Genomic DNA, 17,635 nt, shown 5'->3' with positions numbered 1-17,635 from the left:
CCGGCTGGCTTTGAATCCTGATCCTCAGATCTCAGCCTCTGGAGTACTAGGATAACAGGCATGAGCCACCATGCCTGGCTTTTTTTTTAATTCATAGAATTTATTTCAAGTAGTGAACTCATGGTTTAATTACCATGCTATAAGAATTACTCAGCTCAGCTGGGTGTAGAGGCTCTCGCCTGTAATCCTAGTTACTCAGGAAGCTGAGATCTGAGGATCAAGATTCAAAGCCAGCCCAGGCACAAAAGGACCGGAGACTCTTATATCCAATTAACCTCTAGAAAATGGGAAGTGGGGCATGGCTCAAGGGTAAGTCAGTAGCCTAGAACTGAAGAGCTCAGAGACAACGCCCAGGCAGAGTTCAAACCTCAGCTCTTTTTTTTTTCTTTTTTTTTCTTTGCCAGTCCTGGGCTTGACCTCAGGGCCTGAGCACTGTCCTTGGACTTTCTCAAGGCTAGAGCTCTACCACTTGAGCCTCAACACCACTTCCAGCTTTTTTCTATGTATGTGGTACCGAGGAATCGAAACCGGGTCTTCGTACATGCTAGGCAAGCACTCTACCACAAGGCCAAACTCCCAGCCCCTACTCAGCTCTTTTTAACTTAAATATGCAGCCCATCTTCTGACAGACTCTAGGGTACTGGGATTACAAGCATGTTCTACCATGCCCAGATTATCATAATTCTTTACACACGGTAACAAATTTAATGTTTCATGACAATTTAATATGATTCAACTATGACGTATTGATTTACTACACAAGGCATTTTTTTTCAATGAATAAGACCAACACATGTCATTAGGCATTGCTATAATTTCAATAATAACAAGGTCTACTGAACAAGCATTTTGCTAAAATACACCTTCCCCAGTTTTAAAAATGAGGGGAAAAAAAAAAAAAAGGCCAAGTACCACTGGCTCACCCCTGTAATTCTGGCTACTCAGGGAAGATTATGGTTCCTAGCCAGCCTACCCAGCAAACTCTGTGATATTCCAATTAACTCCCCAAAAGCCAAAAGTGGTGCTATGACTCAAAAAATAGAGCGCTGGCCTTGAGCCCCCAACCCAACTTGCAAAAAAGTTCAAAGATCCAGGCCCTGAACTGAAACACCAGGACTGGCATCAAAATGGAAGGGAAAAAAATCCACATTTATTAAGGTTAAATAATTTATCCAAGTTCACATGCAAGGAACAGAGACAGGATTTAACTGTATCTCAATATCCATACTCCCTTCTCTATTAGAGCCACTCATTTCTTTTTTTTTTTTTTTTTGCTCCCTACCACTTATTTCATTTCTCTTGACGTTATTTTTGGGTTTACTTTTCCCAGCTTTTAAAAAATCATTCTGTATAAAATTTTTTAACTGTATAAAATTTTTCCACTGTAAAATTCTCCCCAAGCCTTAAACTTCTATTTGATATAATTCCATTCTAACTAAAATCTATTCATAATTCTAGGCAAAATCTGTAATATTCATTCAGTATTGATCTTCCCTGCTTGATTGAAAATTCCTTGAAGAAAAACAGGTTTGGCAAAACATAAATCAAGCATGTTATTTTCACAACCAAATGGGAAATGATAAGTGCTTGGATATTAGAGGTCAACAGACCTAAATAAAAGACCAAATCTCACTACTTATAAACTGAGTGTGGAAGAATGGCTCAAGTAATAGACTATATATGTACCTAAAAAACATGGAACCCCGAGTCCAAATCTCTCACTACCTAAAAGAAACAAACTCTGAGCAGGCACTTAAGCTTTCTCAAATCATTAATACCTTGCTATAAAAATTAAATTAGGAGCAAAGTCCATGTGACTCTTTACTCCAGATAACTACTCAAAGCCAGGAATGGAGCTGTGGCTCAAAGTGGAAGAGCACTGGCCTTGAGCACAAAAAAGTTCAGGAACAGGACAGGGAATTTAGTCCAATGATAAGAGTGCTTGCCTAGCATGCACAAAGACCTGGGTTCGATTACTTGGTACCACATACATAGATAAAAGCCAGAGTGGCCAGGGAACTCAAGAAACTAATCCCCCCCCAAACCCAACAAACCATTCACTAAATGGGCAAGAGAACTAAAGAAAGACTTTACAAAAGAAGAGATTAAAATGGCAGAAAAGCATATGAGAAAATGTTCATCATCCATGGTCATAAAGGAAATGCAAATAAAAACAACCCTAAGATACCACCTTACCCCAACAAGAATGGCCAAGATTTTGAACTCAGACAATGACAGGTGCTGGCAGGGTTGTGGAGAAAAAGGAACCCTACTACACTGCTGGTGGGAGTGTAAACTAGTCCAGCCACTCTGGAAAGCAATATGGAGGTTTCTTTAAGAACTGAAAATTGACCTTCCCTACCATCCCGCCATGCCACTTCTGGGCATCTACCCTGAACATCATAACCCAAGATATGGTAAGGATACCTGCTCAGCTATGTTCATCTCTGCACTATTCACAATAGCCAGGTGATGGAAACAATCCAGATGCCCTACTGCAGATGAATGGATACAGAAAATGTGGCATATATATATATATATATATATTTACACATACATACAATGGAATTCTACATAGCCAACAGACAAGATAAAATAATGGCATTTGCAGGGAAGTGGACGAATCTAGAGCGAATCATGTTGAGTGAGACAAGTCAAGACCAAAGGAACAAAAGGTACATGGTATCCTTGATATGTGGCTATTAGATCCAAACAGTACAGGAGCAAGGACTCACTCAGTATTTGCATACCCAAAGCTATGGACATGGTACAGAAAACATAAACACAACTACATAGACACAAAAACTTATGACTCCATAGACATAGTTTTACTACATAGATTGATATGTATATGTGATATACAAACTCTTAAGCCTAATTTTGATTATGTTCTAAAAACTAAGTGCCAGTGATTGTATAGATTCCCTTCTTGAATACTGGTTTGTTAAACACGTCATTTGAAATATGATGTAAAAATCAATGTTAATAAATTCTTTAATAAAAAAAAAAGCCAGAGTGGTGCTGTGGCTCAAGTGGTAGAGTGTTAGCCTTGATAAAGCCCAGGCCAGTGCTCAGGCCCCGAGTTTAAGCCCCCAAACCAGAAATTCTTTTCATTCACATTACTATTAGTAATAGTTTAACTAATTATCTCTCCTGTATGTTGAAAGCTGCAGATTGTTTCAAACCTCCTCCTTCTAACTTCATTTTAAATAGAAAAACAAAGTGAATATCAGTAGAGTGTAGTGTTATATGTTTATAATCCCAATAGGAGATTATAAGGAGTCTAGAGACTCCTAGGGCAGGATGACTTTCATTCTTCATGTCTGAGTCTTAGCACAAGCTATTCCCTGTGATTAACAAAACTTTTGCTTTTCTCAAAACAAACGTAGTGTGCTTCTTTATGAAATATATCACCATTAAGCTCGAAATACATGAAGCACACAAACATAAAAGGAAACATGATAAATTACAATAAAAAATTTACTAAGGAGAAATACAGTTCTTTTGTATCATATTTGTGTGGGTGTATGTTCAATGGTCCCGGGGCTTGACCTCATGGCTTAGACTGTCCCTGAGCTTCTATTGCTCAGAGAGCAACTTCTTAGTAGTTTCTTGGATGATAAAGTCTCCCAGACTTTCCTGCTAGTTTGGCCTCCAGCCATGATCTTCAGATCTCAAGCATGTTAGTAAGCTATTGCAAACGGGGTTGAGCCACTGAGTCCTTATCTAACCCTTATACTTGGGAATTCATCAAACACTTGAAGCACACCACCTTGAAATTTAAAAGGTCATTCTGAAAGTGATTTAAACAAAAGGAACTTAGAAGGCATTAGACTTAACACTATTTTTTGTGTGTACTGAAGGTAGAATTTTCATACAAAGAGCAATATATAAAAATTTGAAGTCAATATCAAAGAGTCTCAGTAATGTAGAAAAAGTAACTTTGCAGTCCACAATTTACTCCATGCCTCAGTTGCAGAAAAAACAATATGAAGAAAAGGCTATCATGACCGCTGGTTTTGGCAACAGTTTTTAGAGAATGACTTGAATGTTCAGAGTGACCTTTTTCAGTTTTCATACACTGTATTAAATACCTATTAGTCCAAGACACTGGACTTTTTTGGGGGGGAGGGAGGAAAGTGTTGCTTGGTCCAGTGGCTTGAATTCAGGGTCTGGATGTTGTCCCTGAGCTTTTTTGCTCAAGGCTAAGTGTTCTACCACAGCTCCACTTCCGGTTGTGTGTGCTCAATTGGTGTTAAATCGTCTCCAGGGCTTTCATGTCCTGTCTCTGAATCTCAATCCTCAAATCTCAAGGATTACAGGCACCCAGTTGAAACTGGATACACACACACACACACACACACACACACACACACACACACAAGTGCATGCATCATCTTCAAATCTTTGGGAAAAAATTTACTCTTCGGCTACTTATTTTTGTCAATGAACTTGATGGCAAATGCTTGTAATCCCAGAACTACATAACCTGAGGCAGATAAGTATGAGTCGGAAACCACCCTGGCCTACACAGTTAAGGTCCAAGTCAGCCTGTGCCATTTCAGCATACCTTAAAAAAAAAGGATGTCTTATTTTTATGCAGAATGTTAATATATCCCAAAAGTTCTGCTTTCTCTTGAAAATAATATGCATACAGACACACACAAAATTTTTTTTTTTTGCACCAGTCCTGGGCTTGAGCTCAGGGCCTGAGCACTGTCCTTGGACTTTCTCAAGGCTAGAGCTCTACCACTTGAGCCTCAGCACCACTTCTGGCTTTTTTCTATATATGTGGTGCCGAGGAATCGAACCCGGGTCTCCGTGCATGCTAGGCAGGCACTTTAACCACTAGGCAAAACTCCCGGCCCAACACAGACCCAATTTTTATCGTTCGATTTACACAATCACTCTCCTCAAATATAAGGTAAAGTAGTAAAAATATTACTAAATAACCCGAGTCTAAGAAAAGTCTGCTTTTTACTCCTCGTACACAATGTGGAAAAAAAAAAAAAGTCATTCATGACTTTAACCCCACTGGAGAATAAAGCTCAAGCTTGTTTCTGTCCACTTAAACTCCAGCAGTGCTCAAAACATTTAAGTTCCAAAACAGTGCTTCATAGCTCGTCGTGTAAAAGGAACATTCTTAAAGCTTCGCCTTTTCCAGCAAATGGAAACATTCAGCCAATCAGATGGGGAGTAACGTTAAGCCTTCGCCCAGAAGGCCAGGGGAATACTGAAGCAGAAAGCACATCGGAAGCGGTGTGAACCGTGCCACGCATCATCACGAACGCCGTAAGCACCGCCATGGCCTTACAGCACTTTTACTGAAGATGATTTTGGGGTTAGGAAAAAAGTGCGGCTGTGCTGATTACAGAAACCAGACGCGCGCGCGCTCCGTGACAAGGCCCTCCTCGGATCCTCCCGGGCTCTTTGGGGATCGCTGTGACTCAGCCCCAAGGAGAACCCCGCAGTCACAAAGCAGAACGCGCCTTACGGAGGCTTTCGGGAACAGCATCTGCCCATCCTCCCGATCTTCCCGCGGCGACTCGCGAGGCCTTCCCCTCCCAGCCAGGCTCTGGGGAAGCGCAGCTCCACGCCGACCCTCCTAAAATCCCAGCCCAGCCTACCCTGCCAGGTCCACCTGGGCGGAGGAACCCTCGCGCGGCCCCACCCAACAGGTGGGGTAGAGAAAGCAGCGGACGGCGGGGCGCCGGGCCCGAGCCAGGCCTCAAGCTGGGCGGGAGATGGAGGCCGCGGCCTGAGTGCGGCCTGAACACCGCAGGTCCCCTCGGGGCCCCCGGACCCCTCCTCCACACCCCCTCCAATCCCCAAGGGTCTGCACCCCGCGGACCTGACGGTGGATGTCACACGATGCCATGAGCCACAGTCCGGACCAACCTAGGTGAAGATGGGACTCCCAACGCCAGTCCACCAAACCACAGCAGCTGCCGCCACCACTACTAGCGCCGCGGCCGCCTGGTCGAGTACCCAGGACGCATGCGCCGGCTTCAGAGACACGTGACTCGCACTGCGCAGGCCTGGAGCTTGGCGGGTTCGCTCGCCGTGCTCGGGATTCAGCCCCGCCCCCGACGCCACAGCCACGCCCCTGACGCCAGCGGAGGCGGGGTCGCTGGCTCTTCTGCAGGTTTCTCCCCCAGCCAATTTCCACCGCCAAGGAGAGGTCTATTTTAGGGCCCTTTTTTTCTCCTGCTCTGACAGATAGGGTTTCATCCTGAGCCCTCAAAGAAAAGTATTATTATTCTCTTTCTCACGTTTTCTTTGCTAAGGCTTTATCCCTCAAAACTGACCCTCAACTGGGCAGAACTAAAGCTTTAAGGCCTCCAAACTTCAAGATGACCACTCTTTCCAACACTGACCCTACACTCTCCTGTTCTGGGTTCAATATCACAGCTGGGCTTCAAGCTGTCTCTTCTGTAGATAAATCTGCCTCCAAAAACGTTTCTCTGCGGTTTCCTGTCACAGTCTTGTTCACTGCAACAGCACCTTTGCTTTCAGATCTCAAAATCACTCTGTGTGCTGCCTTTTTTGAAATTACATCTAGTTGCAGCTTCTCCTTTCCATCTGCTTCTTGACTTTGCTTAAGATTCTCTTACAAAGCAGGTGTGTGCTCTCCCAGGTTTAGTCAGCAACTTTTTAATGTTTGCTATCTGAAAGTGCCATCAAGGAAGTGTATACTGAGAAATCATAAGGCCAGAGTTTTCTTTGCAAGCACTTTTCTAGTTCCTCCAGTTTTTCCTAGGGTGGCCTTAGAACTTCATCAATAAATAAGCTCTGAGATTCCACCTTTGTCATAACCATCTACCTTTTTCAATTTCATTTACTAAAGATTTTTCCCTTTCATCTGGTTTTGTACATTTTTCAAGCCAGACCTATTGCTGAGTCCCTTGCTTAGAAACTTAGTTTTCTTTTACTAGTTATAAAATTCTAAGCTGCTAACACAAAATATGAGGTGTTTGATAGCTGTATCTTTTGCTTAGAGTGTGCTTCCAGCAATGATAACATATAAGTTTTTTTTTTAAATTAGGGCCATCACACACAAAAAAGAAATTTATAAAAAGTCAGAACTAGGGGCCGGGAGTTTGGCCTAATGGTAGAGTGCTTGCCTAGCATGCACAAAGACCCGGGTTCAGTTCCTCAGTACCACATACATAGCAAAAAGCCAGAAGTGGCGCTGAGGCTCAAGTGGTGGAGTGCTAACCTTGAGAAAGTCCAAGGACAGTGCTCAAGCCCTGAGCTCAAGGCCAGGACTGGCAAAAAGAAAAAAAAAAAAAAGCAAGCAAGCAAGCAACTCATTATCTGTCGTATGTAACTGCAACCCTCTGTATATCACCTTTATAATAATAGAAAATTGGATACCCTAAAAAAAAAGAGAAAAGGTTTAAAAAAAAAGTCAGAACTAGTGCTGTGGCTCAAATGGTAGAGTGCTAGCCTTGAGGAAAGCCCAAGGACAGTGCCCAGGCCCTAAGTCCAAACCCCATGACTGGCACACACAAGAAAAATTTAGAAAATTAGGGCCAGGAGTTTGGCCTAGTGAAGAGTGCTTGCATAGCATGCACAAAAACTCAGGTTCAATACCGAAGTACCATATACATAGAAAAAGTTAAAAATAGTGCTGTGGTTCAAGTGGGAGAGCTCTAGCCTTGAGAAAAACCCAAGGACAGTGCTCAGGCCCTGAGTTCAAGACCCAGGACTGGCAAAAAAATTGACTGGGCCTACTTTTTTTTTTTTTTTGTAAATCATGGGGCTTGAACTCTGGGCCTCGGCACTGTCCCTGAGTTTTAAAAAGCTCAAGACTACCACACTACCCCTGGATCCACAGCTCCACTTCCTATTTTGGAGATCAGAGTCTCATGGTCTTTAGTGTCCGAGATGGCTTTGAATTGTGATCCTCAGATCTCAGCCTCATGAATAGCTAGGATTATAGGTGTGAGCCACTGTGCCTGCCCCTATGCAGGCAGAATATTTCTATGTAGTTCAGACTGGCCTTGAATTCAGGATCCTCTTTCTTTGGCTCCTTCACTACTGGTTTATGGGTATGCACCAACCTTGGCCCTGGCTGACTCAGCCTCCTGAGTAGCTAGGATTCCAAGTGTAAGCCACTGGCACTTGGATTGTTTTGAGGTTTTTTTGTTTGTTTGGTGGTTTTTCTTTTTTTTTTTTTTTTCTTCCCAATCCTGGCTTGAACTCAGGGCCTGGGCATTGTCTCTGAGCTTCTTTGGCTTAAGGCTAGCATTCTACCACCTGAGCCACAGAGCTGCTTCTGGCTTTTTCTGTTTATGAAGTATTGATGAATCAAACCCACGGCTTTGTGCGTGCTAAGGCAAGCACTCTACTATTACGCCACATTCCCAGCCCCCCCTTTTTAAGGGGGGCTAATATGTCATAATTTCTCTGTTGACTACAATGTCCAAAAAATGTTGAAGCTGGGCGCCACCCTCCTAAAATAGCAGCCAAAAGCATTAGAAAACTGGTTAGTAACACAAAAGCAAAGAAAAGATAAACACGGAATCATAGAGATACAAGAAAGACCTTAACAATCATTTAATGCAGTCCTCAGGTATTAGAAATGAGGCCCTTATTTGCTCAAGGTTGCAAAGTTAGAGGTCAATATTCGACTAAATAGAGGAAATGAAAGTAATAAAGTTATTTCTATAATGTATTTTTATTTTAACCTATATGCAATTTAGAAAAACAGGACACCTGTCACACATCTACAGAAATAAATCCTTTTATTTTGTAACATTTCTTTTCTTCTTTAAGATGCATACAGTACTTGTAAGCCCAAGAATTCTGAGAAAAACTATAGAAGACCTGGCACTATTTTTGAGAATTACACAACTGGGCAGCAAAATAACACCTTTATAAATGTCAGGACATACAGAAATAAAAATTTAGTGTTTGTACACAAAAAATAGGAAAAATTACATTCAACACGTTTTCTTAAACGTGTATTTAAATGTTTCATGTTTTCTAAAACTTTGGTCATCATGCTTTATTATAACTTGTTAAATTTCACAATTATGCAGATGATTAAACCTAAAAGGTCAGCAAATATATCACATGAACATAGCAGCCATAGCAAGCTAATACTGCATAACCATCTTAGTGGACTGATTCAGAAATATGTGTTATTCACAAATAGTACACAAAACTTAGTTTGTGATAACATAGTTCGATGCCTTTTCTTCCATTTCATAAAACAAGGCTGAGGAATGAGACATAGCAGAACATGATTACATAATAAAAAGTATATTTTAATTATAAATCTAATTGTACACATAGGACAATAAATTGTAGTTTCTATGGAATAGTGCAAACGAGGAGGACTCTTCTCAAAAAATATTACAATTGGACTAATTCCATGTGCCTCAGATTTCATGACTATTAGGTTCACTTAATTATCAGGAGTTCTGTGTGATAGGTACAGATTGGTAGGGCTCTTGTTAAGACACATGTGTACTGACTTGCCAGCTGCAAATAAAAATAGCTATTAACTTAATTTACTAGATGTGAAGTGCAGGCACTCAAAATGTAACTTTTCAAAAAAGTTTCATTTGTCATCATGTAAACTATGGTGTTCATTATACCGTATTTCATCAAAGATTCATAATTCATGTAAAATTGTCATTTCAAGCAATTCCTCTAAACTTTTTTTGATATGTGGTGGTTGAGATGCAGCCTGATTTAATAGATTCTGGCCCATTTGGGCAAAAAGTGCTTTTGATAGCTTAGCTGTGGCTGCTCTTATGTTTCCTCCTGCTCCAGGAAGAGAGCCACTGTTTGTCATGTTCCCTAAGAGGTGCCATAAAACCACCAACACTTTCTGTTCTGTGGCGTGAGGCTTCCTTGGATAAAGTTCCATAACAATATCTGAAACAGAAAAATATGGTTAACTGTGAGGCTTTTTTTTTTTCTCAAAAATGAATTTGGCCTGCTAACTCAAAAGTCCTTAAAATATACCCAGCTTAGCCAGGAGTTTTGCCTAGTGGTAGAGTGCTTGCCTAGCATGCAGGAAGACCCGGGTTCGTTTCCTTGGTACCACACCCATAGAAAAAAAGCCAGAAATGGTGCTGAGGCTCAAGTGGTAGAGCTCTAACCTTGAGAAAGACCAAGGACAGTGCTCAGGCTCTGAGCTCTGAGCTCAAGCCCACGACTGGCAAAAAAAAAAAAAAGAATATATATATATATATATATATATATATATATATACCCAGCTTTATCTCTATGTTATTTGTCCTGTAAATTAGACTTTTTTTTTTTTTTTTTTTTTTGCCAGTCCTTGGACTTTTTCAAGGCTAGCACTCTACCACTTGAGCCTCAGCACCACTTCTGGCTTTTTTCTATGTATGTGGTACCGAGGAATCGAACCAGGGTCTTCATGCATGCTAGGCAAGCACTTTAACCACTGGGCCAAACTCCCGGCCCCTAAATTAGACTTCTTAAAGACAAAATTCTACCCCAAAACTGAGACCTTTATGTGTCAGAATTCTATATATAACTATTAGTTCAAGCAAAAGTGATAGAAAGGAAACCTAAAATTAATCTTTTAAATTTTTTAAAACTTTAAAATTTCCTTTATTTCCTTGTTTATTAATTCTTGGTTGGTCATGGGGCCACAGCACCACTTCCAGTTTTCTGGTGGTTAACTGGACGTAGCGTCTCATGTACTTTCATGCTTGGGCTGACTTTGAATCGTGATCCTCAGAGCTCAGCTTCCTAAAGTAGATAGGACTACAGATAGGAGCTACCAGTGCTGGGCCTATATACACTTTTAATTCATGGACTGAAACAACATTCCTCTAAGAGAAGCAATATTTGATTTTAACGTCTTTTTAACTATTCCTGTATTATTTCTCCTAATGGAGAGACTGAACTCCTCTTGCCTTTCTCTCTTCCCCCTCTCCTCCTTACTACCTCCATTTAAAATTTTAAATTTCCTAATTCAAACTTTAAATTTTAGGTAATTTCTAAACTACTTGAAGGAAAACATCCTAAAAGGTCTGTGGATCATTGTATAATTTATTTCTACTTTACAGGAAAGGATTGTATTGTAGCATCCTAAAATCAAAATGAAATACCCACCAATTTATCCTTAGTTAATAATTTCTTTAAAAAATACAATATTTACCAGCAAGTTTTTCTGTCATATCTTGCTTTGCTTTCCCATTTAAAAATTGAGCTTTTGTACAAAATGGCTGTAGAAGCAAATAATTGTCTAAATAAAAAGAACAACAAAGACACAAGTTTAAGTGAGAATGTTGAAAGGAGTGACTTTGATCAAAACATACTGTCTTTCTTTACAAACTGCTTTACTGAATGTCAACTTCTTTGTACAACTACTTAAAAATATCCTTTTTAAATAGTAAAATCTCATAGCCTTTAAAGGCAACAAATTTATTTCTAGAATGCACTTAACTTTAACTCTAGATAATCACTGTTTACAACGCTTACAACCTTCAAGATCATATCCTTAGAATAAATAAGAAATAAAAAAAAAAAAATCTCAGACTGGGAATCTCAGACAAGCAATCAAGAGGCCAGAGTTAGAACCCCAGTCTCACCAAAAAATAAAAATAAAAATAAAAGTAAACCTCACATAGGTAATAACCTGTTAACTAGCTTTGTGTAGCTGTTTCAAGATACATTCATATTTCAAATCATGCCATTTATGCCATTTTAGTCCATTTAACCACTTCTAGCTTTTTCTGTGTATGGGTGCTAGGGAATTGAACCCAGGTCTTCATGCATGCTAGGCAAGCACTCTACCACTAGGGCACATTCCCAGCCCTTAGATGATTTGTTTCTTTCTTCTGGTGGGACTGGGAATTTGAACACAGTTCTTTATGTGTTCTTTCATTTCAGCCATGCTATATATATATTTGCTTTTAGTTATGTTTTTAAGTCTCTTTCTTTATGCCTGGCTGGCCTTTGATAACAATCCTCTTACGTATAGCCCTTATAGCTAGGATTATACTAGCAGCCCTGAATTATTTGCTTATATTACTTGTCTATAGTTTAAGTTTCAGTTTTTTAAAATGTATACTAGATATGAGTTCTTTGTCTGACACATGGTTTGTAAACATTTTCTCTCAGTTGGTAGTTCTTCGCATAATAGGTCAATTTAAAGTATCTTCAGTCAAATTTATTAACTTGCATGGATCATGCTTTTAGCATCATGCCTTAAGTTTCATGAGATATCAAGGTCCCAAAGATTTGCCAGTGTTCTGTTCTAAACAGTTTGGGTATTAGATTGAGACTGATGTAGAAAAAATGAATTAAAACTTAAAGTGAGAAGAAAATTAGTTCAAATTCAACAAAATTTTATAATCAAAAATAATTTCAAAATCTACTGCAAAAAATGAATTATATGAAAAATACATGAACAACTATAATTTCTGCATTATAGAAATATTTAGAAAATATGAAGTATGTAAAAAGTATGTATGAAGTATGTAGAAAGTCCAACTGATTTGAGTACTAAAATAAAGATTACTTACCTACATGCTGACTTAGTGCTTGAATAACATTTGTAGCAGCAGCATAGATACCTAGATTCTTAGAATTCAGGTTGTTATCCACTATTGCTGGAATTAGCATGTTGATTATAGGACATAGGTTGTCTCTAAGTAAAGGAATCATTTTGTGCATTGTTTCTAGAGCCACCAGATTTACTTTACTATTAGAATCATGAAGTCGAGATTTAAAAGCATCAAAGATCTGAAAGTAAATTAGCAAATTAAATTAAAATGTTTATAGTTGTTTCATGTCAATTCTCTTGTCATTTCATAGTATTTCCCCTACTTGATTGTATTTGTTATTTGTTTATTCATTTCTTTGTCCATGGTGGGGCTTGAACTCAGGACATGGGTGCTGTCCTTAAGCTTTTTTTGTTCAAGGGCAGCACTCCACTACTTTGAGCCACAGCTCCAGTTCTGGTTTTCTGGTAATTAACTGTAGTTAAAAATCCCAAGGACTTTGGGAGGGGTCAGAGGGAGGGAAACGGGAACAAAAACGTAAGAAGGGGTATCAATGTGTGAGAAGTAATGCACCTACTACCTGACAAATGTAACTGTAAAACCTCTATACATTATCCCAGCAATTAAAAAAAAAAAGGATCCCAAGGACTTTGCTACTTGGGCTTGCTTTCAAAGGTGATCCTCAGATCTTAGCATCCTGAGTAGCTAGGATTACAGGTGTAAGCTACCAGTGCCTAGCAACTTTATTCTATTCAAGTTCACATATATAGCATCTTATTTACCTGAACTTAGACAATAACATCTATGTAAAAATTTGTTAAATATGTAATACATTTACAGCAAAAAGACAAGGCTTCAAATATTGCAAAAGACATTCAAAATTAAGGCTGCAAATTTAGATCAGTGGGCAATACAATAAATATTCCATTTCCTACAAGGCATGCTTGTCTCTATAAGTATACACAGATATTTTATGGTAGACAAGACTTAATTTCAGTTCTGATTTGATAGAAAAATCAGAGATTAAACTTCACTTTTTTTCCCCTTTCACCATGCTAATGGGTTTGGGAAGTACTACCAATTAAACTATATCTCTAGTCCCTCAGAATTAAATTTTATACCAGTGAACTTATTTGAAGTAAAAATCAATTTTGATTGGCCCTTACCTTTACAATGTTTCCAACAACAAGCTCTTGATTGTTTTCAGTATCTGATAAAAGCTGCTGAATCCCATTAATACGATCGCGAAAGTCTTTTGCATTTAATAAGCCAGTAATGACTTTAACGTACTCAGCACTTTCTAAAGAATTGCGAGGAAATGATTTTCTGGGGATGTCACGAACTTCGGTTACTTCTCTACAACTGAAAGAGAGTTCAATTTAATTTCATTTCAACTTTTCTATAAAAATCACAAATGCAGCTGGACGCAGTGGCTTATGTCTGTAATCCTAGCTACTCAGGAGGCTGAGATCTGAGGATCAAAGTTCAAAGCCAGCCTGGGCACAAAAGAACCTGAGACTCTTATCTCCAATTAACCCCTCAAAAATGGGAAGTGAGGCTTGGCTCAAGGGTAGAGCAGTAGCCTTGAGCTAAAGAGCTCAGGGACAATGCCCAGGCCCAGGGTAGGGTGGTAGCCTTGAGCTGAAGAGCTCAAGGACAGCGCCCAGGCCGAGTTCAAGCCCCATGACCCACAAAACAACAACAACAACAAAAAAAACCAGAAATGCAATTTGAAAAGTTACTATTATAAATTCATGGGATTTTTTGTTTGTTTGTTTCTGGGGTTTTGTTGTTGTTTTGTGCTGGTCCTGGGGCTTGAACTCAGGGCCTGAGTACTGTCCTTGAGCTTTCTTAAAGCTAGAGCTCTACCGCTTGAGCCACAGCACCACCTCCAGCTTTTTCTATGTTATGTGGTACAGAAGAATGTTTCCTGGGTCTTTGTGCATGCTAAGGGAGCACTCATATATGACAATGGAGATACAAGCCCTCCAATATAGTAATAGGAAAATAGAACCCAGTCATCACCCACTCATAAGTAATTTTCAAGACATAAACTAAAAGGACAGAGGAGATTAAAATCTCCAACAAAATTTGGCCACAAATGCATAAATGGCAATGAAAAAAATCAATAAATGAAAAACCAAGGTAATATGCCTCCCTCAAGAGTCACCAACTCCATAATAAAGGACTTTATCAACAAGTTTAGTAACACAAAAGCATGTGCATGTAAAAGCACGTTACTAGGAATACATAATTGCCATATTAAACCTAATTACTTCATATGTTCTAGATCCTTATCAAAGTTTAAAACCCGTATTAAATTTTGATAAACACTCTGGAATATTTCATGTAAATAACTGAGATTACTATAGGGATTATTTTCTCTAATAGTATGGACTACTAAATGATCTTACCTTTCAGCTGAATTGAAAGAATCTCTAGAAACAGATGAAGATCTTGTGTTTCCAACATTGCCTGCATGAGATCGTCTTACTTTTGCTGATGGAGTATCTAGTGGTAACTCTCCCAAACCCTGTAAGTACCAAGACAGGCAACTAAGTAATAGTGAAAAGCTTACACAATAATACTTTTCAAAGTAGCTAAAATAATATAGATTAACCAGGGTCAGTGGCTCACACCTGTAATCCAAGCTACTCAGGAGGCCGAGATCTGAGGATTCATGCACAAAGCCATCCTGGGCACAAAAGACCATGAAACTCTTATCTCCAGTTAACCACTAGAAAACCAGAAGGGGCACTGTGGCTCAATGGGTAAGTTGGTAGCCTTCAACTGAGGAACTCAAGGACATTGACCAGGCCCAGAGTTCAAGCCCCACAACCAATAAAAATAAACAAGCAAACATACAAAGAAAATCCCACCAAAACATAGACTAAGCTTTTAATAGTTACTATTATTTTGGGGGGGTGGGGCCCTTGGACCTTCAACTCTGGGCCTGGGCACTGTCCCTGAGTTCATCAGCTCAAGGCTAGTGCTCTACCACTTTGAGCCACAGTGCCACTTCCAGTTTTTCAGTGGTCAGTTGGAGATAAGAGTCTTATGGACTCGGGCCTGGGCTGGCTCTGAACCACAATCATCGAATCTCAGCCTTCTGAGTTGCTAGGATTACAGGTGTGAGCCACTAGAGCCTGGCCTAAGTATTTTTGTTTGTTTGTTTTGCCAATCCAGGGCTGAACTTAGGGCCTGGGCACTATCCTTGGGCTTTCTCAAGGCTAGCACTCTACCACTTGAGCCACAGCATCATTTCCAGCTTTTTCTGTGTACCATCTTGTGGTACCAAGGAACTGAACCCAGGGCTTCATGCATGCTAGGCAAGCACTCAACTACTAGACCACATTCCTGGCCCCTACCATTAGTAATTATTAAAGGACGTTATTTTTTTCTCGTTCTCTCTCCAAATGAAACCTAGGACCCTTCACATGCTAGACAAGTACTTTATCAGTGATCTACATTCCAGGATTGTAACTATTTTTAAACCATTATAAAAAAACATAAACACATTTTATGAAAATTCATTCACTTCTTTTTTTTTGTTTTGGTCAGTTGTGGGACTTGAATTCTGGACCTGGGCCCTGTCTCTGAGCTCTTCAGAGGCTACTGTGCTACCCCTTGAGCTACAGTACCACTTCCTCAGGCTTGAACTCAGGGTCTGGGTGCTGTTCCTGGATTTCTTTTGCTCAAAACTAGCATTCTACCACTTGAACCACAGTGCCACTTCCACATTTTCTGTTAAACACATTTTTCAAAATAAACAAAGATGGAGCCAGGAGCGTGGCCTAATAGTAGAGAGCTTGCCTAGCATATATGAGGCCCTAGGTTTGATTCCTTAGTACAATATACATAGAAAAGGCCAGAAATGGTGCTGTGACTCAAGTGGTAGAGCCCTAGCCTTGAGAAGTCCAAGAACTGTGCACAGGCCCGGAGTTCAAGCCTCAGGACTGGGGGAAAAGAAAAGATTTCAAAGGGTTATTTTCCATTGGTTGCTCTCCAAGTCTCTCACTTCATAGCTATTACTGAACCTTTATTAACTATAAGAACAATAACATACAACACCTATCTTCAAAAGGAGCTTCCTATAAATATTCTGAGTTCTAATAGTAAAAGAGACTAAGTATACCAAAGCAAAGACTAGATAACGAGTATCTATATCAGAATTGATATTCAAACTCAAGTCTTACAAAAGACATTGTACTGTATCTTAGGTGTGGATGTTCATAAACAATTAACATTTTATTTGAAACCCAACACTATATGTCTGTTGACTTAGTGCAATTGATGCTAATGTAGATGTATTTCAAGTGAGCAACAAAAAAGTAATCCAAGATACAATTATTTCTGCTCTGTACCTTACTTAGAAAATAAACTTTGTTTTTTCAAATTGCTTATAAGTAAGTGTTATTAGCATACCTTTTGCCGCAAGTTTTTAACAGATTCCTTAATATATGGCAAATCTTTAGATGGGACATACTTTTCAAGCATTTTTTCAAAGTTAGGATGACACATCATGAGAAAAAGCATTTTTCGACCATAATACCTATGGATATTTAAGAAATACGTAAATAATCTTACATATATTAAAGTTTTTGTTCTTAAATGTATTTTTTCCTATAGGAAATGAACTGAAAATTTAAAAAACAGAAAATGAAATAGAAAATAAGCACCAAGATTACAATTCCTATGTTATGTCACTGAAATGTGGTTAAATTAAATGTACTAGAGAATACACTCTAGTTCTCCCATTTGCCCGCTTCAGCCATATGTCACAGGGAGAACAGAGAGGCTCAACTAGCACGCCAGTATCTATATTCAAGGGCAGAATTTGGTACAGCCATGAGTTAAGTGTTTATCATCATCCTTGGCTCTTTACCCACTGGACTTTCGCTGCAGTTATTGTCCAGGTGTTCTAGCCTAACTTACACACTCCTATGTCCTCTATTTGTGAATTCTTCCCTTTTAGTTTTTTTCTGGGGGGGGAGGAAGGACTGGTTGTGGGGCTTGAACTCAGGCTTGGGTGCTGTCCCTGAGCTTCTTTGTGCTGAAGGCTAGCATTCTACCACTTGATCCATGGTACTACTTCCAGTTTTTGAGTGGCTAATTAGAAATAAGGGTCTCACAGGGAC

At 39.5% G+C, this 17,635-nt stretch overlaps 2 protein-coding genes across 3 annotated transcripts in view; both read right to left on the bottom strand.

Moving 5' to 3' along the window:
- The window catches only part of Prpf39 (pre-mRNA processing factor 39), a 28,811-nt gene extending 22,793 nt beyond the window's left edge, over positions 1-6,018 (bottom strand). The window contains exon 1 of the mRNA XM_090345029.1: positions 5,852-6,018. The gene's annotated coding sequence lies outside the window, so the exon portion shown is untranslated. The remainder of the gene's footprint in view (positions 1-5,851) is intronic.
- A 2,715-nt stretch (positions 6,019-8,733) lies between these two features.
- The window catches only part of Togaram1 (TOG array regulator of axonemal microtubules 1), a 45,595-nt gene continuing 36,693 nt past the window's right edge, over positions 8,734-17,635 (bottom strand). For both annotated transcript variants that reach the window (XM_090345027.1, XM_090345028.1), the window contains 6 exons: positions 16,923-17,049; positions 14,912-15,030; positions 13,664-13,859; positions 12,519-12,738; positions 11,150-11,236; positions 8,734-9,891 (listed from right to left, as the gene is read on the bottom strand). In XM_090345027.1, the coding sequence (XP_090201153.1) occupies positions 9,626-9,891; positions 11,150-11,236; positions 12,519-12,738; positions 13,664-13,859; positions 14,912-15,030; positions 16,923-17,049 (1,015 nt within the window). In that variant the 3' untranslated portion in view covers positions 8,734-9,625. The remainder of the gene's footprint in view (positions 9,892-11,149; positions 11,237-12,518; positions 12,739-13,663; positions 13,860-14,911; positions 15,031-16,922; positions 17,050-17,635) is intronic.

The sequence above is a fragment of the Megascapheus bottae genome, chromosome 14 (genome assembly GCF_031878675.1).
Source record: "Megascapheus bottae isolate mThoBot1 chromosome 14, mThoBot2.hap1, whole genome shotgun sequence".
Taxonomy (NCBI): Eukaryota; Metazoa; Chordata; class Mammalia; order Rodentia; family Geomyidae; genus Megascapheus; species Megascapheus bottae.
This window is presented reverse-complemented; position numbering and strand designations above follow the sequence as displayed.